General features: G+C 34.1%; 1 protein-coding gene across 6 annotated transcripts; it reads left to right on the top strand.

The window, feature by feature from the left end:
- LOC18586308 (two-component response regulator-like PRR37) lies at positions 408-15245 on the top strand. Of its 6 annotated transcripts, none has more exons than XM_018129175.1 (10): positions 408-606; positions 2048-2545; positions 7859-8020; positions 8144-8346; positions 8570-8728; positions 12351-12534; positions 12631-13081; positions 13621-13943; positions 14127-14437; positions 14788-15245. In XM_018129175.1, the coding sequence occupies exons 2-10, from the start codon at positions 2179-2181 to the stop codon at positions 14890-14892; spliced, it is 2265 nt and encodes a 754-aa protein (XP_017984664.1). In that variant the 5' UTR covers positions 408-606; positions 2048-2178; the 3' UTR covers positions 14893-15245. The 6 variants fall into 6 exon arrangements, with proteins under 6 accessions (XP_017984664.1, XP_017984663.1, XP_007009669.2 ...); XM_018129174.1 differs by having other exon boundaries at positions 14124-14437; XM_018129173.1 differs by adding an exon at positions 990-1023 and having other exon boundaries at positions 410-606; positions 13621-14437.

Here is a 15627-nt window from a genome sequence, read left to right as displayed (position 1 = left end):
TGTAAAACCCAGATACTATTAAGGGTAATTCCGTCATTTAACCAAACCCCCACCACAAGGGTGAAATACCGTCTCGTTAGCTCCGAACCAGGCAATGGCTTCACTGTGGTCACCTCGAAAACGACATCGTCCACCTTTTTGATAAAAGAAAATAAAAATTTTTTTACCTTTCCCCCAGTCCCCCAAGCATCTTTAACTCATCGCACAACGCGCCACGTGTCCCCTAACACGATCTAGAGGATCGCGTTAGATCCACCACAAAACTGTTCACCGCCCAGCTTTAGATCTCCCCTCCGCGTCATCGCCCTCCGTCCCCAGTAGATCAATGACGTGGCTTAACTTCACGCCTACCTTACGCCACGTCATCAACACGTGGGGTCGCATAATATCTTTTATTCGACGTATCTTTCTTTCCCCTCCACCTTTGGCCTCGCCGTTTCTCATTCAAAATCTTCTTTTAAGTTGGTTTTTTTATTGGGCTTTGTAATCGGCAAGCTTTCGAGTATTTTATGTTTTTTTTCCTGAAATTTTCACGTTTCGAAGTTTTTGAAATTTTTGACCGTTGGGGGAATGGGACGAAGATCGACTTGAAACGAGTTTGGAAAGGTAAATAATCATAGCTCCGTTTTGTTTTTTTTTTCCCCAATTTTTTTAAAGAATTTTCACTCGTTGTTTCAACTCTCAATGTTTTTGCTACTGGAAAACTCTTTTGATTTATTTATGTCTCTTTCTTTGTAACTGTTTATATGAGCTCAGAATCAAACTGGTTCTTTTTCTATAAATTTCTTCTTATATTCTTTTTTTTTTCCATTGGAAATGTTCAAGCATTTATTTGAACAAAAATGTGTTTCGATTCGTCGAAATGGTTGAACTCGGCTTACTATTGGATGTTTCAGCAACGTCTTTTCTTTTTTTCATTCAATTTCATTTATCCTTTTCTTCTTTGTTCTTGTTCTAGTAGAAATTTGATGTTGTGTTCAACTTTGCAGCTGTAAAATCTGAGAAATTCTTGCTTCCCTTGCGGTACGCTTGGACTGTAAGAAATTTCGGAAGAAAACCGCGAAAAATCAAAATTCGAAGTCTTTCTTCTTTTAATTTTATAATTGTTACTTGAAGTCTGTTTTTAGTTGACTACTTGAATTCACAATATCATGTTCTTTGAATTGCGTTCAAAACTTAAATTTCTATTTTATCTTCTTTTTCTGTATATAATTTCAATTTATGGCTATTTCTTTCTTCTTCTTTTTTTTTTTTTAATTTCTTTATAAATAGTGAACTCTATTTCCTAATTATAAGTCTTTTATTTTCATGTACTTTATGTTCTCAGAAGAACAAAACACTCTAGTTTTTTTAATCAAATGCTTAGTTTAAGTGTTTGAGTGATTAAAATTTTAATTTGGTATGTCTTAAAAACCTGAAAATTTTGTTTATATTTATATACATTTCTCATCGACAAATTTGTTTGTGTTTCATGACAGGTAGGTTATTTTTCTTGAAATTTTTACTTCACTTATTATACCATGAAAATGGAAACAGTTCATGAATTTTTTTTTACTTTAGTTTCTTTAATCAAATGCTTAATTTAGGTGTTTGAGTGATTTAATTTTTAATTTGGTATGTGTCAGAAACATGAAAGTTTTGTTCATATTCTTTTTTTTTTAATTTTTTTGTTTACATTTCTCATTGACAAATTTGTTTATGGTTCATGAAAGGTCAATTATTTTTTCTTGCACCTTTTACTTTAGTTATCTGAAATTAAAAATATAAATTTGTATGCCATGAAAATAGAAATGGTAGTATTAGCTAGCATAGGTGTCTTTCTTATTGAATTTAACAGTTTGTTATGTGTTATTCAAAACATGATCTTACATATGAATACATATTTGCATGTGCGTACTTTGTTTTGAGTTAGATAAATCTGAGTTTGTGGGGTTTATGTATATTTGACAGTAGTAGGATGAGAGGAATTATTATGTGCAAGATTTTGTATGATTGTTATATTTCCATACTTCTAATATGAAAATCTTATATATGTTTTCTTCCATAGGGCTTGTTGGAGGTTTGTGCTTGTAGACGTTTGTATCTTGAAGACAACGGGATGTGCAAGCTCTTTTGTGCAATAGAGGAATAAACTTAATCTGGTGCCTTCCTTATTATTGGCCTTTTTGAATCTGGTTGATGGGGATAGTTCAAATGAATAATAATGGTCCTGTGGCCAATGGGTTGGTTGAATTGAATACACATATTCATGATGAGCACAAGAAAATAAGGGGTGGGGTCATAGGTGAGGGGCAGGGCCTCTCAGTGGAAGAAGAGTCATGGATTAATGAGGATGTGGAAGACAGGACTGATGGGAAGACAGAGTTGGTTCAGGTTCAGGGCCATGCACAGGGTGAGCAAGAGAGGTCACAGCAACAGCCTCAAGGTCCTTTGGTTCACTGGGAGAGGTTTTTACCTCTAAGGTCTTTGAAGGTTCTACTGGTGGAAAATGATGACTCAACTCGCCATGTTGTCTGTGCATTGCTGCGAAATTGTGGATTTGAAGGTCAGTAAATTTTTCTTGATACGAAAATTTCTAGTTTTGCAATCTGAAATTAAAATATTGTACATTTGTACACCAAGAAAACTGAAATAGCAGCATAAGCTACCTAAAGACAGGACTATCTTAGAATCTTATTTGCGTTAAAGGTTGTTGACCACACGTAGTGGGAAAAGGCTTAATTTATAGTGCGGTTATTTGCATAAAGGTGACTTATGGTGGACAGGCTACTTTTTTATTGTGAATAACTTTCTCTTTATTAACAGTTTCTATTAGCTTGCGAGCTTTATCTGGTGATATGAATATGGAATGTCGTCTTGGTTTTGCTCTTTTATGTTGAATGGTTTTGGATACAAGTGTCTCTGATGTGCATATATCTAATCTATTATTAGCCTACCTATTATCCAAAATTAATGTGTGGTATGCTCGATATCTTCTTCTTAACTTGAATTTAGACTTATTGCCCTTCTTTTGTTAATGATTGCTTAACAAAGTAATTTGATGATGTATCTCACATTGATATTTGTGACATTTGTTTTGGTCTTTTGTTTGAAACACTTTTCTGAATCATTCTTGAATTTACCTTGTGTTGAGCTGAAGTAGGGTGGAAGGATATTTGTGGGTGTATTGTGTTTTAAGTGGGGGCATCAATGGTTCTATGTTTCTGCTTCTGTTGTACATGCTTTTTTCGCTTAGCATTACACTGAAAATGGGATAGGTTCTCTGAAAACATTTTGTTCTGAAGGTGCATTCTTTCAAAAGGTTTGAAATCTTTTGCAAGTTTATTAAAAAGGGTCCACTATGATACATTAAGTTCTCTATGGATCCAGACATTTAAGTGCTGTCATTTTAAGGCTTCTTTAACATACATTATGGATGGCTTATTACAGTTAATAAAGTACACTGTCCTTGGACTATTGGAAAACACTAATCTCGAAACAGAATTTTGTCTTAGAGGCTTGTGCCATGATTTTTTACATTAATATTTGGGTCAAATATGAATTGTTAATGATGGGGTAACATTGAGTCAATAAAAGCAGTGCGAAACCAATGCAATCCAAGTCTTAATATTTGATATTTTGCTTAGTTTGGAAATCTCTCTCTCTCTCTCTCTCCTTTTTTTATTGGAAATTGGCATGGCAATATTAACTTTTGGGTATTTACCTTATTGTATCCTTTTCTTCATTTTTTTATTAATTCTTTTATTTTTTGTTTTGATGGTTGTCATTTTATTCCTATTATCATCTCACAGCTTGTGATTATCTTTTTATTCTCATTATCATCTCATAGCTTGTGATTTTTTTTATCCTCTCAGTATCGTTGCACTGGTTGTTATTAATTCTTTGTGATATTGTTTTTATTTACCCAAATAATGTTCTTTATCTTACCGCTAGGTACCATGAATATTCTATAGTTTCTTGGTTGGTAAGACCTGCTGATGTTTTGGAAGAAAGTTTCTGATTTAGTTAAAATGCATGTTTTATGGTGATGATTACTTGCATATACTATTTTACTTCGTGTAGCTATTGGATTGTGGGTTTAAATATTATATTCTTTTGATTTGACAAATTGATGCAGTCATGCAAGAAGTCTTAGAGGAAGAAGTTAGTATAATTTCAATTCTGTAATCATTTGATTTAAGATTTTATGTAATTTTTATTTCATATACTTTAGATTTTAGGACTAATTATGCTAGTTCACTTAGGTTAATTACGGTTACATTTGAAATTCCATTTATTCGGAGTAGGGTTTTACAGGTTTCCATTATCCATAATTCTTTTTGTATGAAGAGTCTTGAGGAAGAATATCAATTATTTTAAATTTTGGAATTCTGATCTTGATTTAATTTAGGTTTTAGAATTATTTATGTTATATAGAAGTTAGAGGTTGATTGTGCTATACTTTTTTTTTTTTGGTTTTCGTTAACTAAGGTTATTTATTATATTTCCATTTGCTTTGACAGTCCTATGTTTAGGCGAAAGTGGGGCATCACCCCTGTTTAGTAAAATTTTGCTTAGTAGCCTCTTATGATCCAGGAAATTTTATATAAATTTAATAAGTGGATCACACTATTCTTTTAGAGAATTCAATTTTAATTCTAAATCAATAAGATACCTTTTTAAAATAAAACAACTCAAAATTTTATTTTATACTTTCTTCTTTTCTTTCATTTTTTCCTCGTAATGCAGTTTCTAATACAATAAAGGGCTTTATAAGCATCTGAGTTCGATTAAGATGCACTGTAAGTAATGAATTTGATTTTTTTTTTTGTTTATCCTCTGAATATCATGAATTAATGAATTTAGTTGAGGTGATTGAAATTTTTTTCTCTATTCATTTGTTTCACTACACAACAGTCTGGTTTCACCTCTAATTGTTTGGTTGAGATTTTATTGAAGGAAAAAGTCTTATTTTTACATTTTCATCATTGTGACTTTTGGTGTTGGAAGAAATTAAATAAGAACAGTACCAATTTTAGTTATCTCTTAAAAAGATTTGGGAAGAGTTTTGGATTTTGGCCTTAAATTTGGAGTAAATAACCAAAAATTCACCCAAATATTATGTTAAAATTTGTGTCTGCCTCCTCTAGGCAATCTGTATTAGATATTACCTAGATCTCATATGAATATCTTGCATAGTATAATAGCACTGTGATTCTTAAATGTCTTTGTAGCTGTGTGCTAGTAGATTGTAATACTCATTGGGAAATTTGACTGCAAGCCTAATCACTTAGAGGGGTATGGTCATAAAATTTCAAACCTGGTAGATGGGCCTAGACCATTAGTGCTAGAAATTAGTCCTGCCAAATTAGTACTAACTGATGGGACTGTTTTTAAGCTAATTAAGTTTTTATTTATATTTCATTTACAGCACTGCCACATCTTCAACTATCTGTCAGTTGCAATTTACTGAAAAGTTGTAATAATAAGAAATTTTATTTGTTAGAATGGGTTGGTTGAGAATTCAACCTACGTTAATGTTGGTTGCATACGAGTGACACTAGTGGCCCTTGAGATTTTTCAAGTTCCAAAGTCATGGAGAATTGAGAAATAGGGGTTGTAGCTTGAGAAGGACTTGGTGAAGAAACATACTAGGTGTTGAAAATAAGGTTTGTAGGCCTGATTTGAATCTGATCTTTGTAATTGGAATTATGTGGCTTTGCATTGCTAGAAGAAAGAGAAAGGGTAAAATAAATAAATAAACAAGTGATAACATAATGAGTTTTAAAAACAAAAATCCTGGCAATTTTGACTTGGCCAAGACTTCAGCTACTGGTATCAATCACATTGTACCTTAACATCTTTGCACTTAATACTAGTTTGAAATACTTTGTCATCTTCATGATCTTCTTCTTCAACAGCATTTTAGATCAGAGAAAGTACAGGTCCAAGTACTAAACAAGGTAGCTTACTTTTTGACATTTCATCATATGACTTCTTCTTTTCAGCTTTTCCCCTCACAAATAAATACTTCATTTTCTTGCTTGATGGAGCCCTTATGTGTATTTCTTAAAAAGCTACCTAGGGTATTAGGAGCCTTGGAAGTAAGGAATTGGTTCTTCAGCCTCGAAATTTGAAATAGAGTTTTGTTACATCTTTGAAGAACTTAATGAATGGGTGGGTTATTTAGCTGCAAAATTACTAAACATTCCAACTAATGTTTATTAATTAAACTTTTGGAAAAAATTTTCTTTCTTGTGGAATTTGCTCCACTGTGGCTAGAAGGTCTGTTGTTGCAAGTCTTCTTCAATTTCTTAAGCAATTTATATTTCTGTGGCCACAATATTCAATTGACAAGTAGGAGACTGCAATCAGTTTTTGGCTTTAATTCTCTTCTCTGCATAACAGTTATGATATCTTTTGGCCATAAGGTTGTGGATAAAGAAATTAGAGAACCAAGTGTCTTATTCCTCTCCAACGTATGACTCTGCCTGAATCAAATCACTCTTTGTTATTTTGAAAAATATTTGGTTTATTGGTTGTTTCATCTACTCCGTATCTTCACTTTCCAAAACCCATTTCATCTTATGTAATTCTTGTTGCTTGATTTATCATATCCTTACCATCCTTTGACCTTGGGCTTGTGTCTTTGTTGAAATTCATACACACCAACATGATGAAAGTAACTTTCCAAAATATTTATGTACTTGTCAAATGTTTCTGTTTTAATATCTCCTTAATTAGGTTCATGTAGTTTAGCACCTTCAGTAAGTTCTTTAGGTATGGTAGAGCACCAAGGTTGGATTTGTTTCAAAAGCTAATATCTAAAGTTAAGACAGTGAAAATGCTGGAAAATTATGTGGTGATTTGAGACTAATATTAGATAAAATAGACCAAGATTTTGTAATCTGTTTGAGGGCTTCATAATACTTGTTGAACAAAGCTCATTTAAGGCATGTAAAATTTGATGTCATTTCGGTGTGCATTTGTTAGGATTTGAAACGTTCTTATCTAAGCTTAAAGTGAATATGAAAAGGTTTCAGGGTTAAAATAGTGCTTAAGGTACTAAGATACAAAGAAGGTCTAGTCTTCACAGCTAGATTTCCTTTGGAATGACACCTAAGGTCCGCAGGCTTCAAACCTTGGTTAGGGTGACACAATTGCAAAAGAAAGCATAATAAGCTGCCAGAAATTTCATGGACTTCTTATATTAATTGGGAGCCCTTGCAGGCATTGTATATAGACTTTGTGACAATCCTAATTTTACAAGAACTTGTTGTCAGAGGTAGGGAACCATAAAGGTTAATTTTAAAGAATTTCTACACAATAGATAAGTCCCAACAAGAGGATAGAATCAAAACAAAGGCTTTACTTTTCACAGAATGGAAGTGCTTTATTCTTTATTAAACAAGAGGGGCTTGTAAACTAAAAGTAATAAAATGAAGTTTAAATTTGAAATATGCCGCATGAGCATGAAGATTTTGGTTTCATAACAGAGGCTTATAAACTAAAAGGAATGAAGTGAGGCTTTAGAAAAAATTAAACGATGTCAATCTGTTCACTGGCAAATTTTATTTTGGTTTGGTGCTTGATATATAGCTCATAGATACTTTACCAAGGTCGTTTCTCTATTTTTTTAACTGATGGTCCTGTGCAAAGTGATATAATGTCTCACTGAGGATTGTGACTGTTCATTGAGTTTGTTGTTAACTATATTGCATTTGTTTTCAACATGAGTAGCTTTCTTGGTTGATATGTATATGATTACTTTAGATAGAAATATGTTGTATATAACATTTCTGCATGTCAAGTTTTCCCTCAACATTTTTTCTGTAACCTATGAGCCTAATATCCATTTTTTTTTTTTCAATCTTGGCAGTTACTGCTGTGTCAAATGGACTGCAAGCTTGGAAGATCTTGGAAGATCTAACCAATCATATTGATCTTGTTTTAACTGAGGTAGTGATGCCTTGTTTGTCAGGCATTGGCCTTTTATGCAAGATAATGAGCAACAAAACTCGCATGAATATTCCAGTGATTAGTGAGTATATTTCTTTCATTTATTTTCCCCTTTTTATAATAATGCAATTTTATACCTATTTTCTTAACAAATTTATACTTTTAACTGCTACACCTTGGTGACCTTGGTGAGTTTTGTGTGCAGTGATGTCATCTCATGATTCTATGAGTATAGTCTTTAGGTGTTTGTCCAAGGGTGCAGTTGACTTTTTAGTGAAGCCTATACGAAAGAATGAGCTTAAAAATCTTTGGCAGCATGTTTGGAGGAAATGCCACAGCGTGAGTTGCTATAGTTATCCCACTTTATGTATGAAACTATATGGACCAATTATGGATTCTGAAGTTCAGGTCTGTCCTTATATATGCTTTTTTTTCTGACAATTGTTGAGCTACTGGGACGAAAAACAAGTTGTTCACTTTGCCAAGTTTCCACCATTAAAATTTTAGAATCTTTATATAAAAATTTTTCTTTCACATGCTCATTGTTTTTACCAGTTTCTTGACATAAGACAGCAGAAAAGTGCAAACTTTTCCTCCTCTGTTTTGCATTTACTATTCATCCTTTCATCAGTCTAGCAGTAGTGGAGGCCAAAGTGGTACACAGACCCAAAAATCCTCAAAATCAAAACGTACTGATTCGGACAACAGTACTGGAAGTAATGATGAGGATGACAACGGCAGTGTTGGATTGAATGTTCAGGATGGAAGTGACAATGGAAGTGGCACTCAGGTGAAGTTATACTTCACTATAGACTCATTTTTATTCTTGTGTCTTTTATCAGTCTGATATAGATTGAAACTATGCTTTTATATTTACTTGGCTGTCCAATATTTGATTGGTTTGTTATTCCTTTATGCTACACATTGCTTGTGGTATTATGTGTTTTCTCTGATCATTATAATAATTAGTAACAAAGCATAAAGACTGGCTCATTCTTCTATTTTAGGCATTGAAATAATTATTAGGAAATTTCAGAATTAATTGTCAAATATAAGAATTGATTTGATTTAACAATAGGTTTTATAACAATTACATAGAGTTTTCTCAGCCTTACATATAAGCTTCTGAAAATATTATTTTCTGTTGAATACACTCCACCTCCTTTGCTTTTATTAGGAATCTACGCCCCCGTTACGTAGAGCTCTCAAAACAGAGCAAAGGAAAAGGAAGGTGATACATGTGTTACCACATCTTATTAAGCTGGTTATGTTCACTAATGCACACTCTAAGCAATTGTAAAATCAACCTAGTTTTAAAACGTATTGATGTGGCACTTTCAAATCGGATTCAGTATCTCAACTGTCTTATTTCGCTTCCGCTAAAACAAAATATCATGCTAATTTCCTTAGCGGTTTCATCTGAAGGAATGGATCTTTGGGGTGACCTTGTCAGTATGATTTGGGCACAGTGCATAATGGTAGGAAAAACACTTGCATTATTTTTGGACAGATGAAAAGTGAATTACTTCAGCATGTATGACATAAGAAGGCAGAGTTATCCCTAAAGCAAATTTCTTTTATATGCTTAAGGCAGATTTCTTTATTGGTAGCTCAAGCAAATATTGTAGTGTCTTGCTCCTTTAATTCTTAGAACCACTGCCAAGTGAAGTTACGATCTGTTTAGTGGCTAATCTTTTGGCGTATCTCCAATCACATTGATCTCAATGTTGGTACTAGTATGCAACTTATTGAAAGACTATTATTGACGATTGAGCAAGGAATTGAAACACTAAGATAATAGAGTTACTTACAAGCTTATCAGAAAAAATAGAGTTACTTACAAAGAAAAAAACTCTAATTAAAAAAAGCCTTGTCTGTGGAAGTATGAGCTGATGCATTTTCCAACTTAGCTTACTTAAAAGAAAGACAGTTTTTGGCATATATCCCTTGATAGTTGGTTATACGCAAAATAACAATCAAGTCATGTTTGCCTCTCCTTCAATTGATAGAGTGGTAAGACTGGAAGCGTTACTCTTAGGTAGATTAAAACAGCAGGTACTTCCATATTCAAATACAGTGTGATTTTGGAAAGAGCTGCTTTTCTAGGTTTATGTGTTCTCATTGATAGAGTTTTTTGTTATAATATGAGAATGTGAAAGCTTAGACTTTTCACAATTAGTCTTTCTTTAATAGAAATTTATTGGCTTTTTTTTTTCCTCAAACAATTAAGGAGGTAGAAGAAGCTTCAACTGAGGGAAGAAAGGTTTTTTTCTCTTTTTTTTTTTATAATAAAAGAAAAGAAAAGAAACGAGGAGTATGCTACATAATTGATCGAAACTTTATAGCCTCCTTCCATGCAACTCTTAGACTCTAAAAGTCTCTCTCTAAAGTCAACTGACAACCATTACTCAAAAATTGGCACCCTCCAATGCGATGCTTACTTGAAACTCAAGCATTTTTTTATTACAACCAACTCTCAGCCTGTTGGAATGATTGAGAGGATTACCAGATGTGTTAGGCTAGCTTTTCAAGTGAATGAATCTACCCACCCCCTATTTGTTTGGTTCTATAACTGATACAGGCTGGTAGCTAATAAACACCAATGATGAGACATTATGATAGGGTATAGTGCATCAGTTGTCCTTGAAATTGATATATATCAACCAAAACTACTATTTAACTTTAATTTAATTGATTGTTTGACCATGACATACATTTTCCAAGAATTATCCATTTTTACATGTTTATAAGATCTTGAACTGCGCATTTCTTCATGCTTTCTCTTATCAATATCAATTTCAACTTTTCATATTGTTTTTGATTTACTTCTTTTGCCTAGGTGAACTGATCTTATAGTGAGCTAATCTTGAGGGTGGAATGTCTAAGTATATTAACACTCCAAATCATTTCTTTCGTGCATTAAACTATTAAATGATCAGTAAAGCTATTAAAATTTTCTAGCATTTTCAATATTTATTTCCGGAGGTGTTAAAACTATTCTTACATCCTTAGGCCACAATACTTTGGTGCCCATAATGCTAGTTACTCCTCCCATATTGCCATTAGCATCCAAAAGAACTTCAGCTATATAAGCTTTGTAGTAAGTTAAACAAGTTAGGTTGATGTCACTGCACTTCATGACACTTATTCATCAAATATGGGTTGTTATCGTTTTGAGTTGGTCTTTAGATCAATCTTCTTAACCAGTATGATAACTCTGAAATCTGTAGAAGTTGTCCTAGCCATAATAATTATCGTACCGTTGCACCCACATTGTACCTAGTTTGAATTTTTTGTGCCTTTAGCCAGATGAATTCTTGTGTCTTTGGACGAGCCAAATTTTTTATCCTTGGGCCAAATCTTTTACTCTTCTTCAACCTGTTTCTTGATTGGGCTTGAAATTATAAATTAGCTCAAGTTTGTTGCAATCATCACAACAGTAACCTTTTGCCATATCTTTGGCCCTTCACTAACTGAAGTTTCATTTTTGCATGTTGATCATTTTAAACTATCTTATGCTTGCACAAATTTTCCTTATCCATGTTCATTTCATCAATGGTGAAGCCAAAAAAAGTGGGGAAATTAAAAAATGTATCTAATTATTATTGCAGAATTAAGACTTTGGAAGAAACTTTGGAGGGGATATTTCCAAGAATATCCTGAAATATGGGTATAATAGGATTTAAGAAACCAAACTCTAATGTAGCTTCTCCCCTGCAAACATAGGATTTTTAGTGGTCATATTTCTGCTTCTCTATTAGTGCTAGCTTTAAAAGCTTTTCTTTTCATTTGTTCCTCTACCTTAAATTTAATTAAAGGCAAATTCTATTATCAATATTTTCTGCAATGCTGATAATCCAACCTGCACTCTCCAGCCCACATGTTCTTGCTTCAGAACTAGTCTAGACAGATATGGATGACATCTTAAACCAAAGGGCAGATTCCCTGTCAATGCTAGTAACTTATATGCTTCAAATTTGCAAGGGGCTGCTAAAATTACACAGATTGGGATGCTGAGAAGACATTAGAACCTTTGGCGTCATGACCAAGCAGAATGAGACCCAGAAGGCTTCATATATTTAATTGCTATTCATATTTTTCTTTCGCCTGGTGGTGGGGAGTGGGAAAGGATGTGCACTATGTAGTCAACCATAATTTGTTGAACTAAAGCTTTGTTAGAGTACAAGCACATTATACTTTAGATATGCATTTTCATGTGCATGCATAGCTAGCTAAATTGTTTCACTCTTTCTTTGAATTTGAACATGTGATTATGGCTCATTAATCAGAATGTGTAGGTGCGTAATAATTGAAGGCAGATGACTTTTTCACTGATGCACTTAAGCACATATTTATGGGCGAAGACCTTTAACCCAGCGGTAATCTGGATGTATGAAATTCTTTCTTTGCAGAGCTCATGGACAAAGAGAGCAGTAGAAGTCGACAGCTCCCAGCCAATATCACCATGGGACCAGTTAGCTGATCCTCCTCATAGCACTTGTGCCCAGGTTATCCATTTTAGACATGAAGTGTTAGGTGACAGCTGGGTTCCAGTAACAGCGACGAGGGAGTATGATGAGCTGGATAATGAACTAGGTATGTGTAAAACTGTTCATAATTGACTTCTGCTATTTGTCCAATTGTTGTTCTTGTCTTTCTCTTTGATTAAATTGTGCTGCATCTCAATGCCAGAAAATGTTGTTATGGGCAAAGACTTGGAGATAGGGGTACCTAAAATTACAGCTTCGCAGCTTGAAGACCCAAGTGAAAAAGTAATGACCAACATAGCTGGTGTTAATAAAGACAAATTATCTGCAATAAACCCTAAGAAAGATGATGAGAAACTAGAGAAAGCGCAATTGGAACTTAACAGTGAGAAATCAGGTGGTGATTTGAGAAATCAAGCTGCTGACCTGATAGGTGTCATCACCAATAATACTGAACCTCATATAGAAAGCGCAGTCTTTGACATCCCAAATGGCCTCCCTAAGGTCTCTGATGCAAAAGAGAAGGTGAACTACGACACGAAGGAAATGCCTTTTCTTGAGCTCAGTTTAAAGAGACTGAGAGATGTAGGAGACACTGGAACAAGTGCCCATGAACGAAATGTATTGAGACATTCAGACCTTTCAGCCTTCTCAAGGTATTTAGAACTGTGGGCCTGTGGCTTTTAATTGTTAAATATCCCAATTTTAAAAATACTAATATTTGTTGTCATGTGCAATGTAAATACAAATTGAATAATTCTTTTTAATATTTATCAATAATAATTTTATACATTTACAAATATTTTTTTAAGGTATGAAATTAGAATTAAGAAAAACAGTTTTAAGTGATTCAATGCCTTTAGAGTTTGTATCTACAAATTGAATAAATCTTATTAATATTTATAATAAAAAATATTTAAAGTAGAAATTTAAAAATAGGATTACACTTTATCCCATATTGCACTTGTGCCTACTTAATTTGAATTTCAATCCTTGTTTGATACTACTGTGTATAATTATAAATACTATTTATATAATGATTAAAAATTAGTTAAAATGGAAAATGACTATTTAGAAATATAATGAGTAAAAGTATTCCTTTTCTTCAATTAAAAGGTCTTTCAATATCAGTACTGTTTATATATATATATATATATATTGTAGGTTATAGATAGTAATTTTCATTTTCATGCAGATACAATTCTGGTTCAACTGCCAATCAGGCTCCAACAGGAAATGTTGGTAGTTGTTCTCCACTTGATAATAGCTCGGAGGCAGTTAAAACAGATTCTATGAAGAATTTTCAGTCTACCTCAAATAGCATACCTCCAAAGCAACAGTCCAATGGAAGTAGTAACAATAATGACATGGGTTCCACCACTAATAATGCCTTCAGCAAACCAGCGGTACTCAGTGACAAGCCAGCACCTAAAACTTCAGCTAAATCTTTCCATCCCTCTTCTGCCTTCCAACCAGTGCAGAGTGGCCATGGTTCTGCCCTGCAACCTGTAGCACAAGGTAAGGGTGATGCTGCACTAGGTAACATGATTTTAGTTAAAGCAAGGGGCACAGACCAACAGGGGAAAGCGCAGCATCACCATCATCATTATCACCACCACCACCACCACCATGTCCATAACATGCTCCCAAATCAAAAGTTAGGTAACCATGATGATTTATCTTTGGAAAATATGGCAGCAGCAGCTCCCCAGTGTGGGTCATCCAATCTGTCAAGTTTACCACATGTTGAAGGCAATGCTGCTAACCACAGTTTGACTAGAAGTGCATCAGGAAGTAACCATGGAAGCAATGGACAGAACGGGAGCAGCACTGTGTTAAATACCAGAGGAATGAATCTTGAAAGTGAAAATGGGGTGCCCGGGAAAGGTGGAGCTGGCGGTGGAATTGGATCTGGAGGCAGGAATGGAGTTGATCAAAACCGTTTTGCTCAAAGAGAAGCTGCTTTGAACAAATTCCGCCAGAAAAGGAAAGAAAGATGCTTTGAGAAGAAGGTAACTGTATTCGATTGTGACACTGGCAAATATCTGTTTGTTAAAGTAGGGAGATGCATCTTACTTTCAACTTATATAATATAATTTCCAAAAATTATGACAATTGATGAAACCTTTTAAGCTAACTGTGAAGATGTCATTAATCACCTTGGACTTACGGAAAACTAGATTTCCCTTAACAGTGTTCAGCTTTGCAGGTATCTTATGGGCCCATCCACCAGCATGACAATAGTCATGGTCACCTGAGTTGATTTCCAAGTTCTAATTATTAATTTGTTGTTTCATCACTGGCTTCTCAATTTTGGAATTAAAAATGGTCAAGGACATCTCCCTAACATTAACTTTTTCAGGTTCGATATCAGAGCAGAAAGAAACTGGCTGAGCAGAGACCACGCATTCGAGGACAGTTTGTGCGACAGGTCCATGAAAATAAAAACAGGGACACAAACTGCTAACATACAATGCTCGTCCCTTACTGTGTGCAAAATTTTGCACATCAGATTAGCACTACTGGGAAGGAAGCATTCAGATTTCGTGGTGCAGGATTGTGCACTTAGGGATACAAAATTACGTACTCTTGATCAAAGACCATATTCATTATGAGGACTCTCAAATCATCTTGAAATTGTACTTTATTAATCTGACCTATATGGCTACTGCCGAAACTATTACTACTACCTTGCAGAAGGTAACAGCCCTTAAAAGGGTAGCCCTCTGCTATAGTACCATCCGTTATGGTGTGCTGTTGTTTGTTAAAAGACTTGCATGCAAGAAGTGGGTATTTAAAACTGTTCTCTTGTGAGCATCATTTCTTGTGTGTGTGTTTTTTACCTATTTCTTATAGACTCTTTCTCTTCCATTAAGTCGTAACCCAATTTGGTTATGACTTACACAGATTTCAAGAATCCGCGTGAAGGACACTTCTGTTTAGGAAAAAGGTAAGAAAGGTTTCTTTGTGGTTTCCATAAAGCCATGTATTTTCACTTCATTTGAATAATTTGATTGCCTTTTAGTAGAGACACTGACCTAGCTCATGATACATAAAGTAGAAATAACAGGACAAAATAGGAGAGAGTTCTAAGTTCATACCTGGGTAGAATTTATCATTTGGGAACAAGCATTTTTCTTCCTTCTTGTTCCCAAGCTTCTGGATTAAAGTTTCAAGCACCCTCTTTAGCATGACAGCCTCA

Source organism: Theobroma cacao, chromosome 10 (genome assembly GCF_000208745.1).
Source record: "Theobroma cacao cultivar B97-61/B2 chromosome 10, Criollo_cocoa_genome_V2, whole genome shotgun sequence".
Classification (NCBI taxonomy): Eukaryota; Viridiplantae; Streptophyta; class Magnoliopsida; order Malvales; family Malvaceae; genus Theobroma; species Theobroma cacao.
This window is presented reverse-complemented; position numbering and strand designations above follow the sequence as displayed.